This window comes from Pagrus major, chromosome 21 (genome assembly GCF_040436345.1).
Source record: "Pagrus major chromosome 21, Pma_NU_1.0".
Taxonomy (NCBI): Eukaryota; Metazoa; Chordata; class Actinopteri; order Spariformes; family Sparidae; genus Pagrus; species Pagrus major.
The window spans coordinates 14724296-14744924 of NC_133235.1; the positions used below are offsets into that span (position 1 = coordinate 14724296).

At 38.0% G+C, this 20629-nt stretch overlaps 1 protein-coding gene across 3 annotated transcripts; it reads left to right on the plus strand.

The window, feature by feature from the left end:
• The first annotated feature begins 1039 nt into the window (after window positions 1-1039).
• apol1 (apolipoprotein L, 1) lies at window positions 1040-19041 on the plus strand. 3 transcript variants are annotated; one of them, XM_073492118.1, is made up of 38 exons: window positions 1040-1202; window positions 1356-1418; window positions 2579-2650; window positions 2947-3012; window positions 3121-3189; window positions 3316-3387; window positions 3476-3547; window positions 3669-3731; window positions 4441-4506; window positions 4597-4665; window positions 5015-5086; window positions 5174-5242; window positions 5333-5398; window positions 5496-5564; window positions 5845-5904; window positions 6432-6497; window positions 6695-6760; window positions 6887-6934; window positions 7131-7199; window positions 7300-7353; window positions 7486-7557; window positions 8650-8703; window positions 9777-9842; window positions 10110-10187; window positions 10296-10355; window positions 10581-10661; window positions 10791-10844; window positions 11664-11729; window positions 12619-12672; window positions 12791-12883; window positions 13060-13110; window positions 13655-13744; window positions 13926-13976; window positions 14070-14120; window positions 14860-14934; window positions 15060-15099; window positions 15924-15975; window positions 16418-19041. In XM_073492118.1, exons 1-38 carry the CDS (start codon window positions 1200-1202, stop codon window positions 17376-17378), a joined length of 3303 nt encoding a protein of 1100 aa, XP_073348219.1. In that variant the 5' UTR covers window positions 1040-1199; the 3' UTR covers window positions 17379-19041. The 3 variants fall into 3 exon arrangements, with proteins under 3 accessions (XP_073348219.1, XP_073348221.1, XP_073348222.1); XM_073492120.1 differs by lacking the exon at window positions 8650-8703; XM_073492121.1 differs by lacking the exons at window positions 13655-13744; window positions 13926-13976.
• The last annotated feature ends 1588 nt before the right edge of the window (window positions 19042-20629 follow it).

A 20629-nucleotide genomic window follows, 5' to 3' on the forward strand; every position in this document is an offset into this window, starting at 1 on the left:
AAATGTTTGTAAGTATAAAGTGCATGGCACAGTTGTGTCACTGCCACGATCAGGAAGAAAACGCAAACTATCACCTGCTGCTGAGAGAAAACTGGTCAGGATGGTCAAGAGTCAACCAAAAACCACTACAAAGCAAGTCTGCAATGAATTAGAAGCTGCTGGAAGACAGATGTCAGTGTCCACAGTCAAGTGTGTTTTACATCAACATGGGCTGAGAGGGGTGTCGTGCAAGAAAGAAGCTCTTGCTCCAGACACGGCACTTAGAAGCTCGACTGAAGTTTGCTGCTGATCACATGGTGGTGGTAGTGTTATGCTGTGGGGGCTATTTGCTGCCAGTGGATCTGCTGCTCTAACGAAAGTAAATGGAATAATGAAGAAGAAGGATAATCTCCAAATTCTTCAGGAAAACCTAAAATCATCAGCAGAAGATTGGGTCTTGGATGCAGTTGAGTGTTCCAACAGGACAATGATCCCAAACACACATCAAAAGTGGTAAAGGAATGGCTGAATCATGCCTTCCCAAAGTCCTGACTTTCACTTGTACCAAAGTACACTACTCAAAATTAGTTAGGGGTATGGGGCTATTTTAGTGTTTCACTTGATTGTTTAATTTGTGACAACAATAATGCGACACATTTAATTTGACTTTAATTTTACATCCATGCACATGCACATATATACCTAACTAATATTGAGTAGTGTAATGCTTTAACACGATATCTTTACTTTTACTCGAATATGACTTCTCTGTACTTTTTACAACACTGCATGGGGGTATGTCTCAGAAAAAAGGTTGGGAAAAACTTTTTTTTATAGCCTTAGTGAAGTAGACAATGGGAGTTTTCCGAGCAGCACTTGAAAGCAGCATCAGCTCATCTCAGGCTCTCAGGTGAGTCCGACACGCCCTCTCCAGGACGACAACACACAGGTAATTAACAGAACAAAAAACTGGATCTGCCGGTTTCAATGAGAGCTTTATGAACACCCACAAGTCACAAGGATCTGTGGGAAGTCTCTGGTTTCAATTATTTTCCTTTTTTTCCTCTCAGGGAGGAGTGAAAACAACCAACAGTGTCAACACGGGACGGATAGAAAGTCGACAAATCTTCACTAACAACACCAAACAGCAGCGGGACAACTAAACACTAAACAACAGCAGGATAACTAAACACTAAACAAGGGCGGACGTAGAGGAGCTAATGGTGAGTTAACGTTCACATTCGTCCTTTAAAAACGAGCTAATGTTCGTGTGGAGACATCTTTCTGTCGACTGTCCTGCAGACATTGTTCAAAATGTCGGTCAGTGTAGCGTTAATGTTAAAATAACCTTTCATGACGATGTGTTTGTTTGACAGGAGCGGTACGATAACCTGGATTTGGACCTGGAGTGTGATGATGGAGGAGGAGGAAGTGTAGCTGTGAGTAGATATCTTCTGTTTATGTGCATGATTTTAACTTCAGCTAGTTAACGTCTGTGTTTAAAGGTTTACTGTGTTGGATTTACAGTTTGCTCTTTGCTGAGGTCGGTTAAGTAGAGTTCATCGATCTGACCTAAATCCATGTGACTGAAACTCAATACAGGCTGCAAATACACAATACAGTCCATAAGTATGTGCTCAGTGACATATTTTCCAACACAATGGACTTTAATATCAAACAGTGAAGGTTAAATGCTGACTTTTAGCTTTAATTTGAGTGCACAGTGTAGAAACTGTAATTTCTTCATGGCTGGATTAACCTTCTAGGTTGCTCCAGGGCAAACGTGCTATTGGGCCCCCTATAGCCCCCCTACACCAGATTAGCTATCAACCAGTGATGGTATGCAACTAAGAACATTAACTCAGAAACTCTCTGCTATGTTATGCTAGTAAAAGTCAGGCATTTTTAATCAAATATATTTAACAGTCTGTTTTTTTTTTCTATAATTGGTACAAACATATATAGTTCTACTATAGTTCTCGTATATATCATTCTTTTCCTGCATTCAAAGCAGTATAGTTCTGGTTCATTATGATCACCAACTGAATTTAGAGACCTTTTTATTTATTACTGTGTCAGTGGAAAAGGAAAACTGTTTACTGTGTTTCTCTATCCAGTCTATCAGTAATGTAATGCCTCTGGTTTCTCTTTTATGTGATACTTAAACAGGCAAATCAGTATTATGATCAATTTTCCCAGAGCTCGAAGACATAACATTCACATAAATTAATATTCTCATAAATTTACTGTCATCAAGGTTTCAAGTCCAGACATGAAACCAGCTTCAAGTCCAGGCTTGAAATCTGGATGTGAAACTGGACTGCTAGAAGTAAACCAGTCAATGCTCTCATCCATAAATCCATCAGTGAAGTGTCGCTCTTTTGCATATTAGTCTCCATGTGGTGCGAAAATGATGCTGCTGACTCACAGGTCGCTGCAGTGAATGTTTGCCCTCTATTAGTCACTGGTTTTGAATGATGCCAGTATGTCAGAACTGAAACCACTTCAGAGATTAGTCTTATGTAATCATCCTGAGTGGGTTGTACATGTTTATCAGTTACTAATTTTGTTTAATTTTCCATTTTCACTTCTCATGCAGCAAAAAGCGGCGATATTTGGTGGGATGTTCAAAAGATCCTCCAAGATTGCAGAACCATCTGCTCAAGCCCAGGTGATGTTGTAGTTTTATCTTTGTTTAATTTAAATCTAGAACTTAACATTTAGTAAGATAATACACTGAAAAGAGATCTCTCATGAAAGGCTCACTATTGAATATTAATCCCTGATACTCGTATTTAGGATGGTTACTCATATTCGCATTGTTGACATGTATAACAGTAAAATTACAAATACCGCTATCTTGTTAAATAAATATTTAGATTTCAGATATGAAACTTAAAATATAATGTATTTATGGATTTATTTGATTCCACATCTACTCACATCAGTTCTGTTTTGACTTTACAGGACACATTATCAGTGAACAGCGACCTTTCAAAGAGCAGCGACAGTCTGACTGACAACAGCACAAAGGTGATGCTCACTATCTCATTTGTCTTTTCTAATCTTATGTCTGGTCATCACTAACTGTGATCCCTGTGTTATAAATAAATGACAGTGACTTTTTCATTAATCTTTCAGGAGAAAGGAGGCGTGTTTAAAGGAATGTTCAAGAAGACGACCAAAACTGCCAAAGAGGGCCAGTCACAGGTTTGTAGTGGCCTTCTTGAACTTAATGTGATGTACATGTTGTTGCTATATTTAAGTTTAACTGAAGCTATTAGTAGATTAATCTGATGAGAGATGAGAGTTTAATCGTTTCTTTATCTTTTATAGGACACCCTCTCGTTACAAAATTCTGAACTGTCTGTCAGTAGTGACAGCTTAACAGACAACAAGTCCTCAAAGGTGAGTTCACTCTCTGCTCTGTTACATTTTCCAATGCAGAATTTTGTCTTGTCAGTCTTTAAAACTAATCCTTTCTCGACACTTTTAGGAGAAATCAGGTGTATTCGGTGGGATACTGAAACGAACTGCTAAACCAGGACACGTCCGGAGGCCTTCACAGGTGAAACGCGATCTTCTGTCATGTGTCAGAGATAATGTATACCATCTGGAGAAAACGGTGATCAGCTAAATTCCTGACATGTAAAATGTGTATAATTATGATTTAAAATTGTGTGTTTCAGGATCTGCTGGACAATGACTTTACAGCCAGTAACGACAGTCTGTCTGAAAACACTGCAACTAAAGTGAGCCTCATCTGCCAAGTTTTTTAAATTAATTTATTATTTATATTATAAGTCTTGTGATTCTTCTGGAAACAGTTTTAAATATTTTGTTAATAAAATCAGTGTATATCAATCAGACCACGGCTTGAACAAAAAGTAGAACAATTACATACCAGAATGAGACTAATCAAAACAATATAGTATAACAACACAAAAAAAAGACAAAAAAAATATATAGTAATGATATAGTATGATGGATTAAAAACATAAAGAAATAAATTTATAAATTAAATAAAATGCCTAAGAGAGTTTGAAACTCTTTCAATGAATCCTGGCAATAAGATGATACGTATCCTCCCAAAACTTGGGGCAGATTTAAAAGAATTCTCCTTTACAATGGTAGTTTATTTATTTATTTGGAGTTTTTATTATTTGTAACTTGTTATTATTGTACTATATTTTACATCCCAGTGTGGTTGCTATATGAAATGTGAGGTTTTTGTTTGTTTTGTTTGAGCTCACCAAACCAAATTCCTGTCAATTATGTTTGGAAGCGTGAGCTGAACCTGCGAGCATCAGCAATGTGGAAGAAGTGCTGGCTCCAGTGTGTAAAACACAAAAGCCCTGCCTGTCCATCTGACAGCGGCATCAGTTCAAAATACAATAGAGCTGGTTTTGTTTTTGTTTATTTCAACATACTGTATTTATATTATTATGTGTCTTTCTGCAGGAGACAGGAGGAGTGTTCAGTGGGATGTTTAAAAAAAAGCCTTTTGGAGCGAGGACACAATCTCAGGTGAGAGTTGTGCTTCTCACTTTACCTCTGTTACATTATTTGAAAATAAACAATAATAATCAGATGGGGATGTTTGTTTCTTTCCTTCAGGAGGATTTGTCTGCTCCCAGCGAGCTCTCAGGCAGCACCGACAATCTCTCTGTGAATAGCAACACTAAGGTAAAGGTTGTGAAAGCTTTACCTTATATCAATGATATACAAAGTCTCTCCTCATCTCAAGATATTAAAGCTGCCATGACAGTTCCTAGCAGCACAGTTCTTCCTTGTTTTTGTTTTAAACTGAAGGTGCAGTCATGTTACATCTCTGTTTTGTGTTGTATTCGCCCCTTTGGAGATGTGTGTTTTTCTATTTTGTTTTGGTGTGTTGGGATGGACGAGAGGTAAACCTGCATCCATCAGCGTTTGGAAGAGAGTACAGGATGCTGTCCCTGCCTATCCATCTGCCTCCTGAAACCACACAAATATTTGAGTAATTTTCAGCTTTTTGTTATGTGACTTTTGTTTCCAGGAGACAGGAGGGATGTTCAGTGGGATGTTTAAAAAATCCCCCAAACCTTTCAGAGCGATGACACAGTCTCAGGTGAGCATTGTGCTTCTCACTTTTACCTCTGTTACATCATTAGGAGACGGTAGTAATTGAAAGGGGATGTTGGTTTTTCACTTTCAGGAGGATTTGTCTGCACCCAGCGAGCTCTCAGGCAGCACGGACAACCTTTCTGTGAATAGCAACACTAAGGTGAGGTTATGAACGCAGAGGAATACTTTCCTAAATTCCTCCATTGTTGGCAGAACTTCATACACTATTTTCATGTAACTTTTATTTCAGGAGGCAGGAGGGATTTTCAGTGGAATGTTTAAAAAAAAGCCTCTTGGAGCGAGGACACAATCTCAGGTGAGCATACAATATATTCATCTCACCGTTAAACCATGTAACCATGAATTATTAAAATGTAAAATGAATTGACTGACATTTTTTTCTTGCCTTGAAGGATGATTTGGCTGCTCCCAGCGAGCTCTCAGGCAGCACCGACAATCTCTCTGAAAGTAAAGACACTAAGGTGAGGTTCGTTAAAACTACTCCTGTCGATCTTCAAGCGACCCAACACTGCAAGTTGAAACCATAACAGTAAATGTGCTAATATTAAAGGGGAAATAAATGACATTCACTGCCATTAGATATGGCGCTAGAGCACTAGCATCTCAGACCAAAACAAATGTGCGCTTTGTTCAGGGTGCCATTTCTCCACTACACTTTACATAGCAGATACCTGTTTGCTGCTATATGCATGTTCAAAATCTTCTATATTTAACCTTTAAAATTTGGCTTCCTATTCTCAGGATAAAGGAGGAATCTTTAGTGGTGTGTTCAGAAAAAAAGTCACCAAATCTCAGTCTCAGGTAAGACTTTCGAGCTTAGTAATGACGGGTTTTCAATTCAAGTATCTTGTTAAAGGGATTTTTTCTGAAAAGTCCTGATGCTGATGTAAAATGATACCAGAGTTATTTTCTCTTTCAACCTGTCTCAATGATTTTTAAGGGGTGTTTTCAGGGGAAATTTGGTTGAGCTTTTCAAGACACTATGTCCAGTTTAAAATATTACTTTGGAACCCCCTTTTGGTAGTGTCAAAAAAGACGGGGATCAAACCAGGGACGTTAAGAATAAAGGACTTAAAGCAACATGTTGACTGCATCAGTTTTCACCATACTTGTTCCCTTTTTTTGGCCAGCTTTTGGTACATTTTTCCTCCAATAATGACAATAACAACCCCCGAACATTGCCTGAGCCCTCTAATTTCTGAACGCTAATTTGTTTTGCACCATTGCCTGCAGTCCTTGAGAAACATGGTTGATATTTTTCCTATTAAATAAAACACTTGAGCATTTTTGTCTGGGTTATTACATTCTGACTGTATCTTTCTGTTTAGGATGATTTGTTTGCCGATGGGGAACTCTCTGCCAGCAGTGACAGCCTTGTAGAGACGTCTTCAAAGGTGAGAGATGAAGCTTTCTGTCCTCTTGTTGTCTTTTCAATAGGACACGCACTGCATCGACACTAAGACATATACAGGAAATATATCAGTTTGTAACTGCCTTATATTCTTTGCATTATAAAGGACTTTACAGCCAGTACATTACACTGCTAGTCATGTTCTGAGATTAATGATATGCTGGTAATGTGTTGTAACAGGAGAAGGGAAAGACTGAACACTCAGGAGATTCAAAGGAGAATACAGAGAAGCCCAAAGCCAAGCAGGTGGGTTGTTATGCCAGAGAAACTGCATATCCTCTCTGAATAAGATCTGCTGTGATGATACGGTGAGGATCAGGGTTACAATCTGTTTATTTTTGGGACAGTAACAGTATCTTTGTGTTTCTTCAGAATGGTTTCAGTGCAATGATGAGGAGCACATTCTACACTGACAAACAGGTGAGAGGTGGCGAACTGTTCTTTTGACTTTTGCTGCATGTCATCAGTTCATCTCTTCCATTAATTGAACAGTATATCTATCCAAAAAGGCTAAAAACATTTTATGAAATTATGAATTAACCCACACATGATGTACTATTGTTGCTATTGTCTCCTGTTGTTTATATTGAACATTACATTTTGGCTTCATGTGCAGGAGAAGAACTCTGACTCTGACTCTGAGGAGATATTGGACAATGGAGAGGGCCAGCCCAGTCACAAACAGGTTTGTTAAGTTTTGTGTTTAAGTTTCAATTAGCAGCTTATTTTCTGAGTGTGCTTCTTATTTTATGTTGTTTACTCTGTTTATTTTGTTTCATATTCAGAATAAACTCACTGAGGCGATGACAAAGCTGAATCCATTTCGCTCTGCAAACAAAGTGAGGAATATTTAGATTGTTGTCTTTTATATAATGCTCACAAAATGATTACATTTTCTTTTGAGAAATGGATTATTAAAAGAGATTCAATGTGTGTTTCATGAAGTAAGAATTTCTGTGTTCCCTCTGCAGCATGAGAAGCAGGCTGGCTCAGATGACGAGGATCCACGTGCGAGCAGTGAGAAGTCATCAGGCAACAAACAGGTGCTTTGATATTTACTTGTTCCTGTTTCATTGTGTTAAATCTGGCATCTTGTTTTTGACATTTAACCAGTTATTTTTATTCAGCACACACCTGTCACACTGAGAGACGGAACAGCCTGTGCAGTTTGACTGTTATTACTCAAGAGGAAGGTTAACACTTCATAATAACTGTCATTAAAAACTGGTACATTTATGGTTAATTAACCTTTAGTTTATAGTTATTTGACTAGTTGACAAACAATGAAATGCTTTATAAACCATTTATTAAGAAATTATAGAGGTTTATAAACATCAGTTGCAACTTTATATTGGCCATCCATATAATGTTACAGATGAACTACACAGTATTTATTAACCACGTGCAAAGTATTCTAAACATCAGTTGCAACTTTACAATAAACAGTTGCTGAATAAATGGTTTATGAAGAATGCTCTTTTTGTTAATAAAAAACCCATTAAGGTGTTATTGATAACATTCAGGAGAAGGGAAAGACTTGATTGTTGATGAAACATGGATATCACATGATTTCAACGATGTTATACTATTGGCTGACGAACCTTATTAGAAGCTGGAACCAGCCATCAGAAGTCTCACACAGACATTAACAAAACAATCATTTTGGACCTGACAAACATTTTAAATTATTGATTCACAATCATAATAATGTTTTTAAGGAAAAGAGATACTTTTATTCTGCATTTTTCTACAAGATTTGTAGATGTTTTTTTTTGTTTTTTTATGATTTGTCAATATAAAAAAGTTATGAATGTTATGAATGGGAGGCATTGTGAAGTGCTTTTTCCTGCCTTGGTCAAAAGGAGGAGAGTCATGAGTCAAAAGTTTAAGTTTTTGCGAGGCATGTTACCTTCAGGCTCTCACTGCAGTCCAGCTTCACTTGTCGTGCCTGGTCTTGTTGAGGTTGTCATACTTTAAGTCTTTCAAGTTACATGGAACAGCTCCAAATACCACAGACCAGGCATAACTGTTTTACAGTACTGTGGGGTAACATTGACCAATATGTCATCTCGGCTGATTTATTGGTGTTACTTAGTCCTTAAGTGTTTCGATGTTGTTTCCCACCACCCCCTCAGAACACCGTGGCTGGAGCCATGTCCAAATTGAACCTATTCCGCTCTGCAAATAAAGTAACTATGCTGTTGATTGTGTTTGGTAGTGGTGGAGGTGTCAGTGTGATGGTAATGATGTTGTAGGTGACAGGTAGTCTCTGTGGTGGTCATGGGTCTGTGATAATGATGATGGTTGGGATGTTTGTTGGGATTTTTGGTTCATTTTAGGGAGTTGTGATGATGTGCTGCGTAAAGGACCATACCTGTGATTTTTGCCTGTTGTACCCTGTTTGCCACAAATCACATTTATATTGAGACCCAACCATTTTACAAAACAACTTTGTTAGAAAACAAAGTTGATGTGATTTGAATTTTGGGGTATTATTCTTACCACTTTAGGCAACCATTGTTTTCCATTTATTTTTGTACAATATGAAAATCAATAACTTCACAATTTTTGGCAAAAAATAAAACAGGCTTGATATTTTACTGTGATAAATAACACAACTAAAATAAGTTTCAAGAGTCTGCCTTTTGATTTTCATACCATGCAGAAATGAATGAAAACCAATGGCTGTCAGTCAAAGAGTTAAAGGAACAGTTCACCCAAAATGAAAATTCAGTCATCACCTACTCCCATGCTGATGGAAAATCAGATGAAGTTTGGTAGCCCACAAAGAGCTTAAAGCAAAACAGAGTTGCAGCATTCTCCTCAACAACTGAAGTAGATGGCGACTAGTTTTAAAACGAATAAACAACAACAACAAAAAAAACATAAAATAGCTTCATGCAGCTCGACAGGCGTAATCAAGTCTCCAGAAGCCCAGAGAACCCAAATTGATTTGATAGGAGGTTATTTACACCCTTCATAAAGCCTAAATCTTCACTGTAGCTGCTAAGATAAAAGCATTACCTTAACCCCGGTCTACAGTGTAAAGTGAACATCATCAGTGGTTTAGGAGAATGCTGCAACCCTGCTTTGCTGTGAAGCTCCAGAAATGTTTTGTGGACTATGAAACGTCACCTGACTTTCCATCATTTTTGGGTGGCTTGGCTTTAAACTTGCAAAACAAAGAGACAAGTTTGGTCCTTTAATAGCTGCACAAGTAATCAGATATTGGTTGATACAATTTATTTAATGTCCTTTTTAGAAAGACACAGAAGATACAGAGAAGCTCACGGAGGACGAGAAACTAATGGAAGGGAAGCCGAAAGCGGTTAGTCTATTTTTTGCATCACTCATGAGTCATCAGTGACCACAAACACACATATACATAGACGCATACACACACACACACACAAACACACACACAGCTGGATCAACTTCTGTCAAAAATACCCTCTCTACTCTAACACCTCCTCTTCCCCACCTTCACCACATCCTCCTCATCCCCTTTAAATCCTGCCTGCTCATTGCCATACGTCCCAGTCCTCCTGCTCCACCACACTGTGTGACTCTGTCTGTGTGTGTGTGTCCTTGTCAGGTCAAAAGCAACATGATCCAGCGAGAGAGGAAAGACAGAAGTGAAACACCAATGGTCCCACCCAGACCAACTGAAGAGGTCTGTAAGCAGTTGAACACAGCTCAATGACATGCAGTCCGAGTGAGACTCTTCTGACTTCTGCTCTGTCTGTTATAATGTGTTGTTAAGGCTGCGATCTCTCCACAGGAGATGAAGAGTACATCTACATACAACAAAGGAAAACCAATAGGAGCTGAGGATAATAAGGTAAAGTTTACACTTCTCAGATTTAGAAGGTGTTCTGTGGGTTGTCTGTATATTTCTGCTTAATCAGAGTTTGAATGTGTGAATATGTGAAGATATCTGTATGAACACGAGTTAAATCAGTTAATGGTTTTATTTTTCAATAAGCAGGAGGCAAGTAAGAATGTGCTTTATAATGTCAGGCTTTCACTGGAGTCTTCATTTTCTCATTTATTTTGTCCTCTGCAGGATAAAAAGGATATGACCTCCAGAGAGAAAAAAGCTAAACCTGAAAAATCTCCTGTAGTTCCTGCCAGACCGTCAGAGGAGGTAGTTTAAGCTTTCAGTCTTTAGGAAATAATGGCTGTCTGTATCAGTTTGGAGCAGATGTGTATCGGTGTGTTTCGATGCTGCTTTATTAGCGCTGTGGTTACAGAAACTGCTCTGGGTTGATTTCAGGAGCTAAAAAGAGCAGAGAGACGTGATCAGCAAAAGCAAAAGAGCAACCATCAGGTACTGACTTGTACACACAGTATTAGACTGATGTATTGGTTGACTGATATTTTGGACCAGTGTTGTTTGTTTATATTGAATATCAGCTTTCGGATATAAGAGAGGTTACGGGCCCCTTTAGTCAAAAATCACTTTTTGACCTTGAATGTGAAGAAAGATGTAAGTGCAGCGTTTGACTCTAGAAGCCTGTTTTTACGTACGTACATCTGCTTTTTGTGACACTGCAATCATTCAGCTCAGACGAGTATGATGGGCAAATAAAAACACAGTGAGAGTGGACTTTTCAGTGAAATGGGAGACATCTTATTTCAAGCAGTCAAGCTAAGATCCTCAGGCAGGAACCTGCTAACTGTTCCCAGCTCACGCCTTAAGACAAGAGGGGACCAAGCGTTAGCTGTCAGGGCTCCTTGGCTGTGGAACGACCTGCCTGAGGAACTACAGCTGTAGAAGAAAACTACAATAATATCACCATTTGCTTTTATCTGTCAAAGTCTGGCATGCAGACAAAAACACAGACACACCTCATGCATACCATTGCATAGAAGTGGGGCAGCTGTAGCTCAGGAGGCAGAGTTGATCAATGATCTTGTGGGTGGTGGTGCAATCCCCAGGTCCTCCTGTCCTCAAGTTGAAGGGCCCTTTTGCAAGACAGTGAGCCCCACATTGCTCCAGATGCTCAGTGATGATCAGTGTGTGTGAATGAGTGGCAAAAACATTGTAAAGTGCTTTGGTAAAAAAGTAGTATATCAATGTTGTCATTTACACTTTGCTGAAACATTTTTAGTTTAATTAAAATCTAATGAGTTTAATTTTCTGCAGAACCAATCAGATGATGAAGGCCTCCAAAAAGATGAATCCACTGAATCCAAAGACGAGTCAAACACAGTAAGTTTATCTCTTCATTTGTGATGGGACTGGATTAATTACTGTACTAATCTTTACTATTAGTCTTAAGCTCAGAAAATGGATTGATACACACAATAAAGTATGTGTGTTTGTTTGTATTTGTGCGTCTATGTGTGGTATGAATCCACATTTGCTGCAACGTGCAGGTGAAAACAAACAGAGTATTTGCTCCAGTTATTCTTCGTAGATCTAATCATTCCACTTCCTGCTTCCTTCTTATCAGTTCTTTAATGCCAGAGCCATTCAAATAACATGTGACACCTCCAGGCCTTTGTCAGTGTGAAGGTTGCAAAAGCTCATGCTTTTTATTCTCACTTGTTTTCCCTTGCAGCTATTCAGGTTGTTAATTTGTTTCTGTCTCGGAGTATTGTATAATTTGTTCATATTGTTCTAGCTCGTCATCATGTCATGTCTTTATTATTATTCATATCGAGAAATCTTTTGCATTATTTCATACACATTTCTCCAAAATTCAGGCTGATGTATTTGGTATGGTACTGAACTTTGGGATCTCCAGTAGACTTTTAAGATAAACTTTTGCTTGAACAAAGTTTTGATGCACAGCAGGAATTTGTAACTCCTGTCCCACTCCGAACAACTGTTTGTTGAGCGGTTGTTTAGTGGGATTTGTAAATCTTTCAGCGATAGGAGTAGATGGTGATAAACTCTATATTATACTATTTTTTAACGAGGGAAGAAACAGACACATGAAACAGATTCACAAAGCTCTTTGACTAGAAGATTTTAAGCATAGATGTAGTTCTTTAATTCAATTATAAGTCACCAGCAGCTGTATTGAAATGTAGTTCTTCCAGTTATTGTTTTTCACGTCAGCTAACAAATTGTCACCGTGCCATATCTTTTACAGACCAAGGTGAAAAAACACAAGCATAATCCGTTCATGCCGCGTGTTGCAGCCAAGGTATGTGACAGTGTGTGTGTTTCTTGATTTTGCAATTCATGTACTGTCATGAAGACATTTATCTTCTTTTCATCTGCATCAACTGGTCACCATCAACACTTATTGTTGTGTGCTTCAGGCTTCCTCTGATGATGAAGGGCTGAAAGAAGACGATGATTCTTCATCCAAAGAGGAAAAGAAAGACGAGGATGGCAAAGACAAAGCTGAGGAGGTCTTGTAACTTTTTTTTTTTTTTTGCTCCATTTTTGCTTGTTGATTGATTTAAATATACTTGGTTTGTTTTTTACACATATAGTCAGCAGGACCAAATGTTCATTTTACCGTAATTACATGTATTTGACCTCTGTCTTCCTCAAAGTGACACTGAAAAATCCTTTCTGTTTTCAGACCAAAGTCAAGAAACCTAAGAGACACAATCCCTTCATGCCTCGGGTCAAGGTAACATCCGAACATGTACAAACCTGTTTCTTTTTTTGTGTGTGGACAATGCCCATTTGTTTACACAACAGAATGTCTTTAACACACCAACAGTTGAGGACAACACCATAGCCACATCTTCAGCATCCAAAACAAAATTATCAGATGTTTTTTTCTCAGACAGTGGATCTGCATCACTCTGGACCTGTTCAGCAGACATTGTGTTTCTGCATGTCACTGAACTGGAGAAACTAGAATGATCTAGTGATGTCCAAAATTATGATAATTTATGAGTGTCCAAAATGTCACTTTACTGCTTAACTTAGATTAAACTATTGTGTGTTTTTATATGGGATTGATGATACAATAAACAATGTTGTGATTTTAGGAACAGCGCAAGTTTGACTTCCTCCCTGGAGTCCTCCGCAGTACAGATACACTCAGTGCTGTCACAAAAATTTTAGATTAGGAAGAAATGCATATGCAACTTTATGTTACTTTCATGTGTTCTACATGCTTATTTATTTAATTGTTAAGTTTACATGTTTGTTGTTGTTTACCACAGGCTTCGTCTGATGATGAAGGGCTGAAAGAAGAAGATGATTCTTCATCCAAAGAGGAAAAGAAAGACGAGGAGGGAGAAGACAAAACAGAGGTGGTCTTTAAACTCATTTCCTTTTGCCGCATTTTTGCTTGTTGATTGATTAAAATGTTCATGGTTTGATTTTCACAATAAAAAGTTAGCAGGACCAAATGTTCATTTTACTGAGAAAACTCAGAATTTGACCTGTATCTTCCTCAAAGTGATGCTGAAACCATGATTTTCTTCGTTTTAGACCAAAATCAAGAAACCTAAGAGACACAATCCCTTCATGCCTCGGGTCAAGGTAACATCCAAACATGCACCGCTGTAAAGGACTCAGATTTTATATTGATATTAGAAATGCTTTAACTATGTGTTTTTTGTTGAATGGTTCCAGGGCAGAGTTAAGGCAAAGGTAGAGGATGGAGCTGCAGGCAACACAGCAGAGGTAGAGAAAATAAAAAGCTCATGAGACACCCTTTCTTTCTTTCTTTCTTTCTTTCTTTCTTTCTTTCTTTCTTTCTTTCTTTCTTTCTTTCTTTCTTTCTTTCTTTCTTTCCCCTCCCTGTCTGTGTCAGTTATTTGTCCACCAGACTGACGTGTTGCAGTCTTACTCACTGTGGTTCAGGATTACAAAAGGTCTGTTTCTGTCACCTGACCCCTCCCTGTAAACCACCCCTGTCTTTTGTTTTTCTCCAGGGTGTTCCCTTAGCTCCCAACAGAGACTATTATAGTCATCATGTGTTTTGTTGTTGTTTTTTTTTTCCCTCTACTGTCGACATGAAACCCACCCCCACACCTTCACTCCACCAAGCAGTGTTTGTGCATGCCCGTAGCTTGGAAGATAAGATAGGATTAGGTTGCAATGTGGCCAGACTTGTTTCTTTGCTTCCTTTTTCAATGTGTCCATGGAAGCGTTTGGCCCTTTTCACTTCTGCAAAAACAGGAGAAATATGTCAGTACAGCCAGAATCCCTTTTACCATCACTTCCTCCTCTTTATCTTAGCATATACAGAGAAAAAGTGATTCTGAGGATATGTGACACTTGATATATTAATTGTATTGTATTCCTGTGTTTCTCAGTCTTTTGTCTCACTGATATACACTTCAGCAACACTTAAGACAAAGGAAAACAAATCTTGGTATCAATGTATGATTTTAAAGCAGTATTATTTCTATTGTTTCAGAATGGAGGTCCACAAAGGACCTTGTTTGACCAGCTGGAGGACTACCGTATTGACCCGGCACAGAGTGAAGGACAGGTTGGTGTCTGAAGAAAAATATACCGTCATAGTAACATTTCAGTATAATCTGATGCCACATTATTAACCGATTGAAATGCAGCCATAAACATGCAAACCAATACAAATGTAATGGTGTCTTTCAGGATGTGGAGGATCTTATGGAGTGGTGGAACACAGTGGAGTGTAAGTTACACATTTTTTTTCCCCCTTTTTTTTGGCAATCTTTAGGCCACATTTTTAGTTTTGGGTTATATCACATCCATAATATGACCAAAAGTATGTGGACATTCCTGTTTATGTGCCTCAGTGTGCTGTTTATCATGTTTTTTGCCAATTAAAGGAAATGTTTAGGCTGCATCAACAATTCAACAATTTCAATAATCGATTTGTTTCGGTCATTATTCAAGTAAAAATTTCAAACATTTGCTGGTTCTAGCTACTTAAATTTAGGTATTTGTTGCTTTTCTTTGTTATTTATGATGGTAAATGAAGAGTCTTTGGGTTCTGGGCTGTTGGTTGGAAATAAGAAGCTCTTTTAGCATTTTTCACAATTTTTTGGCACTTCGGTGACTAAATGATTAATAGATTAATCATGAAACTAACCAGTATTTTCTCAATAATAAAAAATGATCATTAGTTGCAGCTCTATATCCCAATGTTAGTATCTGTAGAAAGAAAAAGGTCTAGGCTATTCAGGAAGGAAACGTAATGTGACAAAACTGCCCTTTGGTAGGAAACACAGAAGTTCAAAAACTTTGTAGGCTTTTTAACATTTTTGCCAGATGAGTGCCTTGGATTTTTCTCTTTTTTGAATCCCAACATTCGTGTTGGACCTCTCTAATACTCTTGTATTATATTGTATTCTGAAAGCCTGAAACCAGAGGAGTAGAGCCTGTTTTGCTTTTGGAATAAGAAATTTAGGATGTTTTGGTGTCCACATACTTTTGTCCATGTAATATATGTAGCATTATGAGAAAGGTAAATGTCATTCCTTATTACCTCTCCAGCTTGGGAAGACACGGCTCAAGAAGACGACATGACAGAAAAAGAAGAGGCCAAGTAAGTGAACGCTCATATAGGTGATAATGCAGTATTTCACTCCCACATTTTAAAATGTCTTCCATGAACCCAATATAATGAACGAGAGAAAGAAACAATGTCACCATTACTCTGGATAATCCACAGAATATGCTGTCAGCAGTTTTCAGAGGGACTATTTCTTCAGAGAGAGAAGTTCCAAAGAGAACGGTTGACATCAAGCTTTGTGGATTATCAGAGTAATCAGTACTTCAGTTACAGAAGAGACATTGCTGTTTTTAAATGCAGTTTGTCAGTGCAAGTATTTACTTCCATTGTATTGGAGAGGAAGCTGGATATTTGAAAACTTGGTCAAATTAAACCACCACTATCTGCATGGCTAGATACAAAAGGGTTGTATGAGAGAAAAAAATGCCATTTTAAGTTGTAGTCTGTATAATTCCTCTTAACTTGCTCCTCTCAGGGCGTTTGCTGTGACCGCAGAGAAAGTGCAGAAGGGCATCCGTGTCTTCAACAAACTGTTCTCGGAGCGTGCCGAGAGCCTCTGGCAGCACGTCATCGACCTCAACAGCATCGCAGACGGCCTGGACAAGTTCAGCAAAAAGACCAAGATCGCCCAAATCACTGGTGGCTCCACCAGTGCCATCGGAGGCGTGGCCACAATTGCCGGCCTCGCTCTGGCACCAGTCACCATGGGAACCTCCTTGATTGTGACAGCAGTGGGATTGGGTGTTGCCACGGCAGGTGGTCTGACATCAGCAGGCGCCGGCATCTCCAACCAGGTCAACAATTCGATGGACCGTAAGAAGGTGGAGAAGATCATTAAGGATTATCAGGAGAAGATGGTCGACCTCAACAAGTGCCTGAAGTTCATCAAGCAGGGGATCGAGAACCTGAAGAAGTTCGACCTGCTCAAGATGAAAGACAACGCCTACAACCGTGACTTCCCTGTGCTCACTGCTCAGTTCTATGAGGACGGTGCCATGGCAGGAAAGGCGATCCTCATCAACGCTAACGAGATCATGCGTGTGGTGCAGATCGCCAACGTGGCGGGCAGCACGGCCGCCAGAGCGGTCCAGATCGCCAGTATGGCCACTGGTGTACTCACCGGACTCTTCGTAGGTATGGATATCTACTTTGTGGCCAAAGACTCTAAAGAACTCAAGAAAGGGGCCAAGTCAGAGTTCGCCGGCAAAATCAGGGAGGTGGCCACACAGCTGCACGACGGTCTGGTGGAGCTCAACGGGATACGAGAGGAGCTGCAGTGCACCGCACCACAAAACGAAGACGCAGGCGATGATACAGCTGCTTTGGACAGTGACAAGAAAGAGAAAGACGACAAATACGACAGCTCAGAGGAAGATGAAATCGACCGCATTAAAAAAGCCATCAAAAAGGACATTGAGAGCCGAGAATACGTCTGACCGAAACCCAAAAACTGGACAAGGCTCCAAAACTGGGCTTTAATGTTGAGGCTTCAATTGGAGGATTCGAGCATCGTTAGTTTCCCAGTTTCCCTACAAAGTGTTTTTGAATGTACTGGCTCAAAACTTCAGTATACTTCTGCTCTGTTAGCATTGATGAGGTGGAGGGTGCCAACCTTTTGAAATGGTTTCTAAAGCTTCAGGACTTTTCTTTTCGGTACCTGACTTCTTGAATCTAAACAGCATTTACAGTCCTGGGATGAACTGAGGTTTTGCGGTAGATTAAGTATCATATCTGCTTCTCTGGCAATTGTGCCAACGTCTTAAACTGCCATATTGTCTTGAAGAAAATGAGATTCAAAGATTTAACTGATTCATGTATTTGGTTAGTCCAGTTTTAGATTAATTAAAGAGGTAGATGCAAAATATTTTCTCTACTTTATAATTTAGACTTTAAACTGCTGCTTAGAGTTTCATGTTGGTTCATATTGAAGCACTTTTATTGACCAGGTGTGGAGACTGTGGGGGAATAGTGCCTTTTATTATTTATAATTCAGTGTGTTAACTAACTAGTGTTAGTCTGTTTAATTATGTTGTTTTATTTGGTTATCAGGGCTGCAAAAAAAGTTATTTCCCCCATGCTTGAGGTTTTGAAGTTTTTATTTGGCTTGATGATATTTTTCTCAGAATGGACGCAATAACCTTAGTTTTAGATTGTTTTTACAAAAGAGCCATAAGTGACAAAAATTACAGTGCTAAAGAACCAGGATGAGGTTGCACCAGCTGTTCGTAGATCAGTACGAATTCGACCAGTTCTTGCATATTGCTCTTTTAAAACTTAAATGTCTTAGCAATTAAAGATTTTAGTAATGTGTAAATCAGTTGTTAGGAAAAGTGTGTAAACAGGAAGTCACAAGCTGAAGCAAAACTTCTAAACATTATGCTAACGTAGCTTATATTAAGGTCATTTACTTAGTGTAACATTTTAGTTTTGTTTTTTTCCATAATCTTTGGTATGTTGTGTTTCTTCCCACTTTGTGTAATTATTAAACAGCATTTTAATCAAGTCTCAGGTCAGATATGTCAGTCATATATTTGCAAGCTAACGTTAGCTTTGTTTTCCAGTTCTGTTAGCTAGATAACATGTACACCTCACAGCTACTGGTTGTAAACACTCTGAAGTGTGAGAGTAAGTTTGAGCTTTTGAACAACTGGTGCAACCGGCTCCAGGAGACACAAACACCAAAACCAGTCTGAGGTGAACTCATTGAACTTATATAATATTTGATGGTGATCTTTTCTTTCCATTGGTTTTCAATCATGTCTTCTGTCATTTTAGATGTTTCAGTGGTTTCCAGGTGTAAAATGATCTCTTATAATACGACTGGAATGACACAGGACTGTAAAAAACAGGACTGCTTGTCAGCTCTTTGTTAATTCCTTTTATCATGGCATTATTTTTTTAAAGACCATTATTTCAAAGTTTAATATTTGATCTTAACTATAAGTTCTGATGTCTCTGAAGTCTGTTTAATGAACTTAATATTTATTTTTCAGTCTTGTTCCGGGTGTTGTTCATTCACCTTTTTATGTGCAATATATTGTAGAACTCCATGTGTAATAAATGTAAATGTAAAATTGATAATTAAAGGCCATAGAAACATTTTCTCTCAATCTGTGCTTCTTGTAAAGTTTATATGCCACTGAGCAAACATTTCATTTCCTTATACGAGCTACTGAGCACTCACTGAGTTGGTATTTGCTCATTTAATAACCGAGATAAACGTGTCTCCTTCAGCACTGTTTACTTTTCTTCGGAGATTTCCATGACGAATGTAGATGGAAGTCAGCTAGGTGCAAATGTCTCAGTATTACCGTCCTCCTTTGCGTGTTTGGTATGAGAAAGAGTTTATATGAAAGTTTGATTTTTTAAATAAACACAGATATGAGACTGAAGTAGAGGTTCAGTGACTTTGTATGAAGTGAGACGGAGGTGAATGTTAATATGAAACCTATTTATTGCTGTAGGAAATCCTAACGACTGTAAAATGATTCATTCACAAATAATTTTACAGAAATGCGTTCCTGTTTATCATTCATGCAGCTGTATTGTCAAAAGAATCCTTCATAGTGGAGTGATTGAGTGATTCAGACCAAAAAAAACATTAACAATCTAAACATGCAGTCACATAAAATTAAATAAAATTAACTTCCTACAAGACAGTGAGTTTTTACTAATAGTAGCACAGTTAAAGAGTATGTTTTTCTATAGTACCTTTTGAGGACACCAAATTCATGCTTTTGGTATTGTTTTGTGTGAATTTGGGAGCTCATGATCTGAGGAATGATTTACATTTTAGAGTAAATTACACTTTTTTTAAGGCTGATTTCAATATTGTTTAACATAATATTTTAAAGAACTATGACTAAACATCAGGCAAAAACATTTATTGTTTCACTGATCTCTCTGATTGGAAGTTTCAAGGTCTATTTCACCTCACTCTAATCTCTTACCTGCTTTTATTGTTGGTTTATGGAAGCCCATTTCTGCCAGTTAAAGAAAAGAACTTATTGAAACATAGTCTTGATTAAACGAAAAACAAAATCCTGATGGTAAATCATAATTATGAGATAAAAAGACAAAAATATGAGATAAAAGTGTCAATTATGGAAATAAAGTCAAGAATGCTAGATAAAAGACATAATTATGGGAAAAAATTTGTTAAAAAATTAGAATTAAGAGAAGTCTAAATTATGATATAAAAAAGTCAAAGCCATTAGACAAAAGTTTAAAACATGAGATGAAAAGTCAAAAATATTAGATAAAAAGTCATGATTATGGAAAATAAAGTTGAAATGATCAGATAAGGCGTCATAAGAGTTAAAAATTTAAATTATGACATATTAAAAGTCAAAATTGTGGGATAGAAAGACAGAAATATTAGATTTAAAGCCAATTATGAGTCAAATTAATGACAAATTTTTTAAAATCTTGTTTATCTTGGTTTGACAGTTATTTACAGAGATCATATTTTCAGAAAATATAACTGAACAGTTGAATTAATAAAAAAAGTTAATGAAACATCAAATGTGAGAAATAACACAAAAATGAACACGTTTTTCCACTTACGATTTCTCAGTGTGTCATCCTGATCTTTTCTATTTTGGGATCACCTCATCATGTTTGGGTTTTTATTTACATGTAATTGACTTGTGAAACTGCTGAGTCAGACTCTCACCGGCGGGGAAAC

Bases quoted from the DNA above. Each gene is read 5' to 3' on its own strand.
- apol1 (XM_073492118.1), top strand. The intron at 14,121-14,859 runs GTAGAGAAAATA...CTATTGTTTCAG, and splicing joins CTGCAGGCAACACAGCAGAG to AATGGAGGTCCACAAAGGAC. The intron at 15,100-15,923 runs GTAAGTTACACA...TTACCTCTCCAG, and splicing joins GTGGTGGAACACAGTGGAGT to CTTGGGAAGACACGGCTCAA.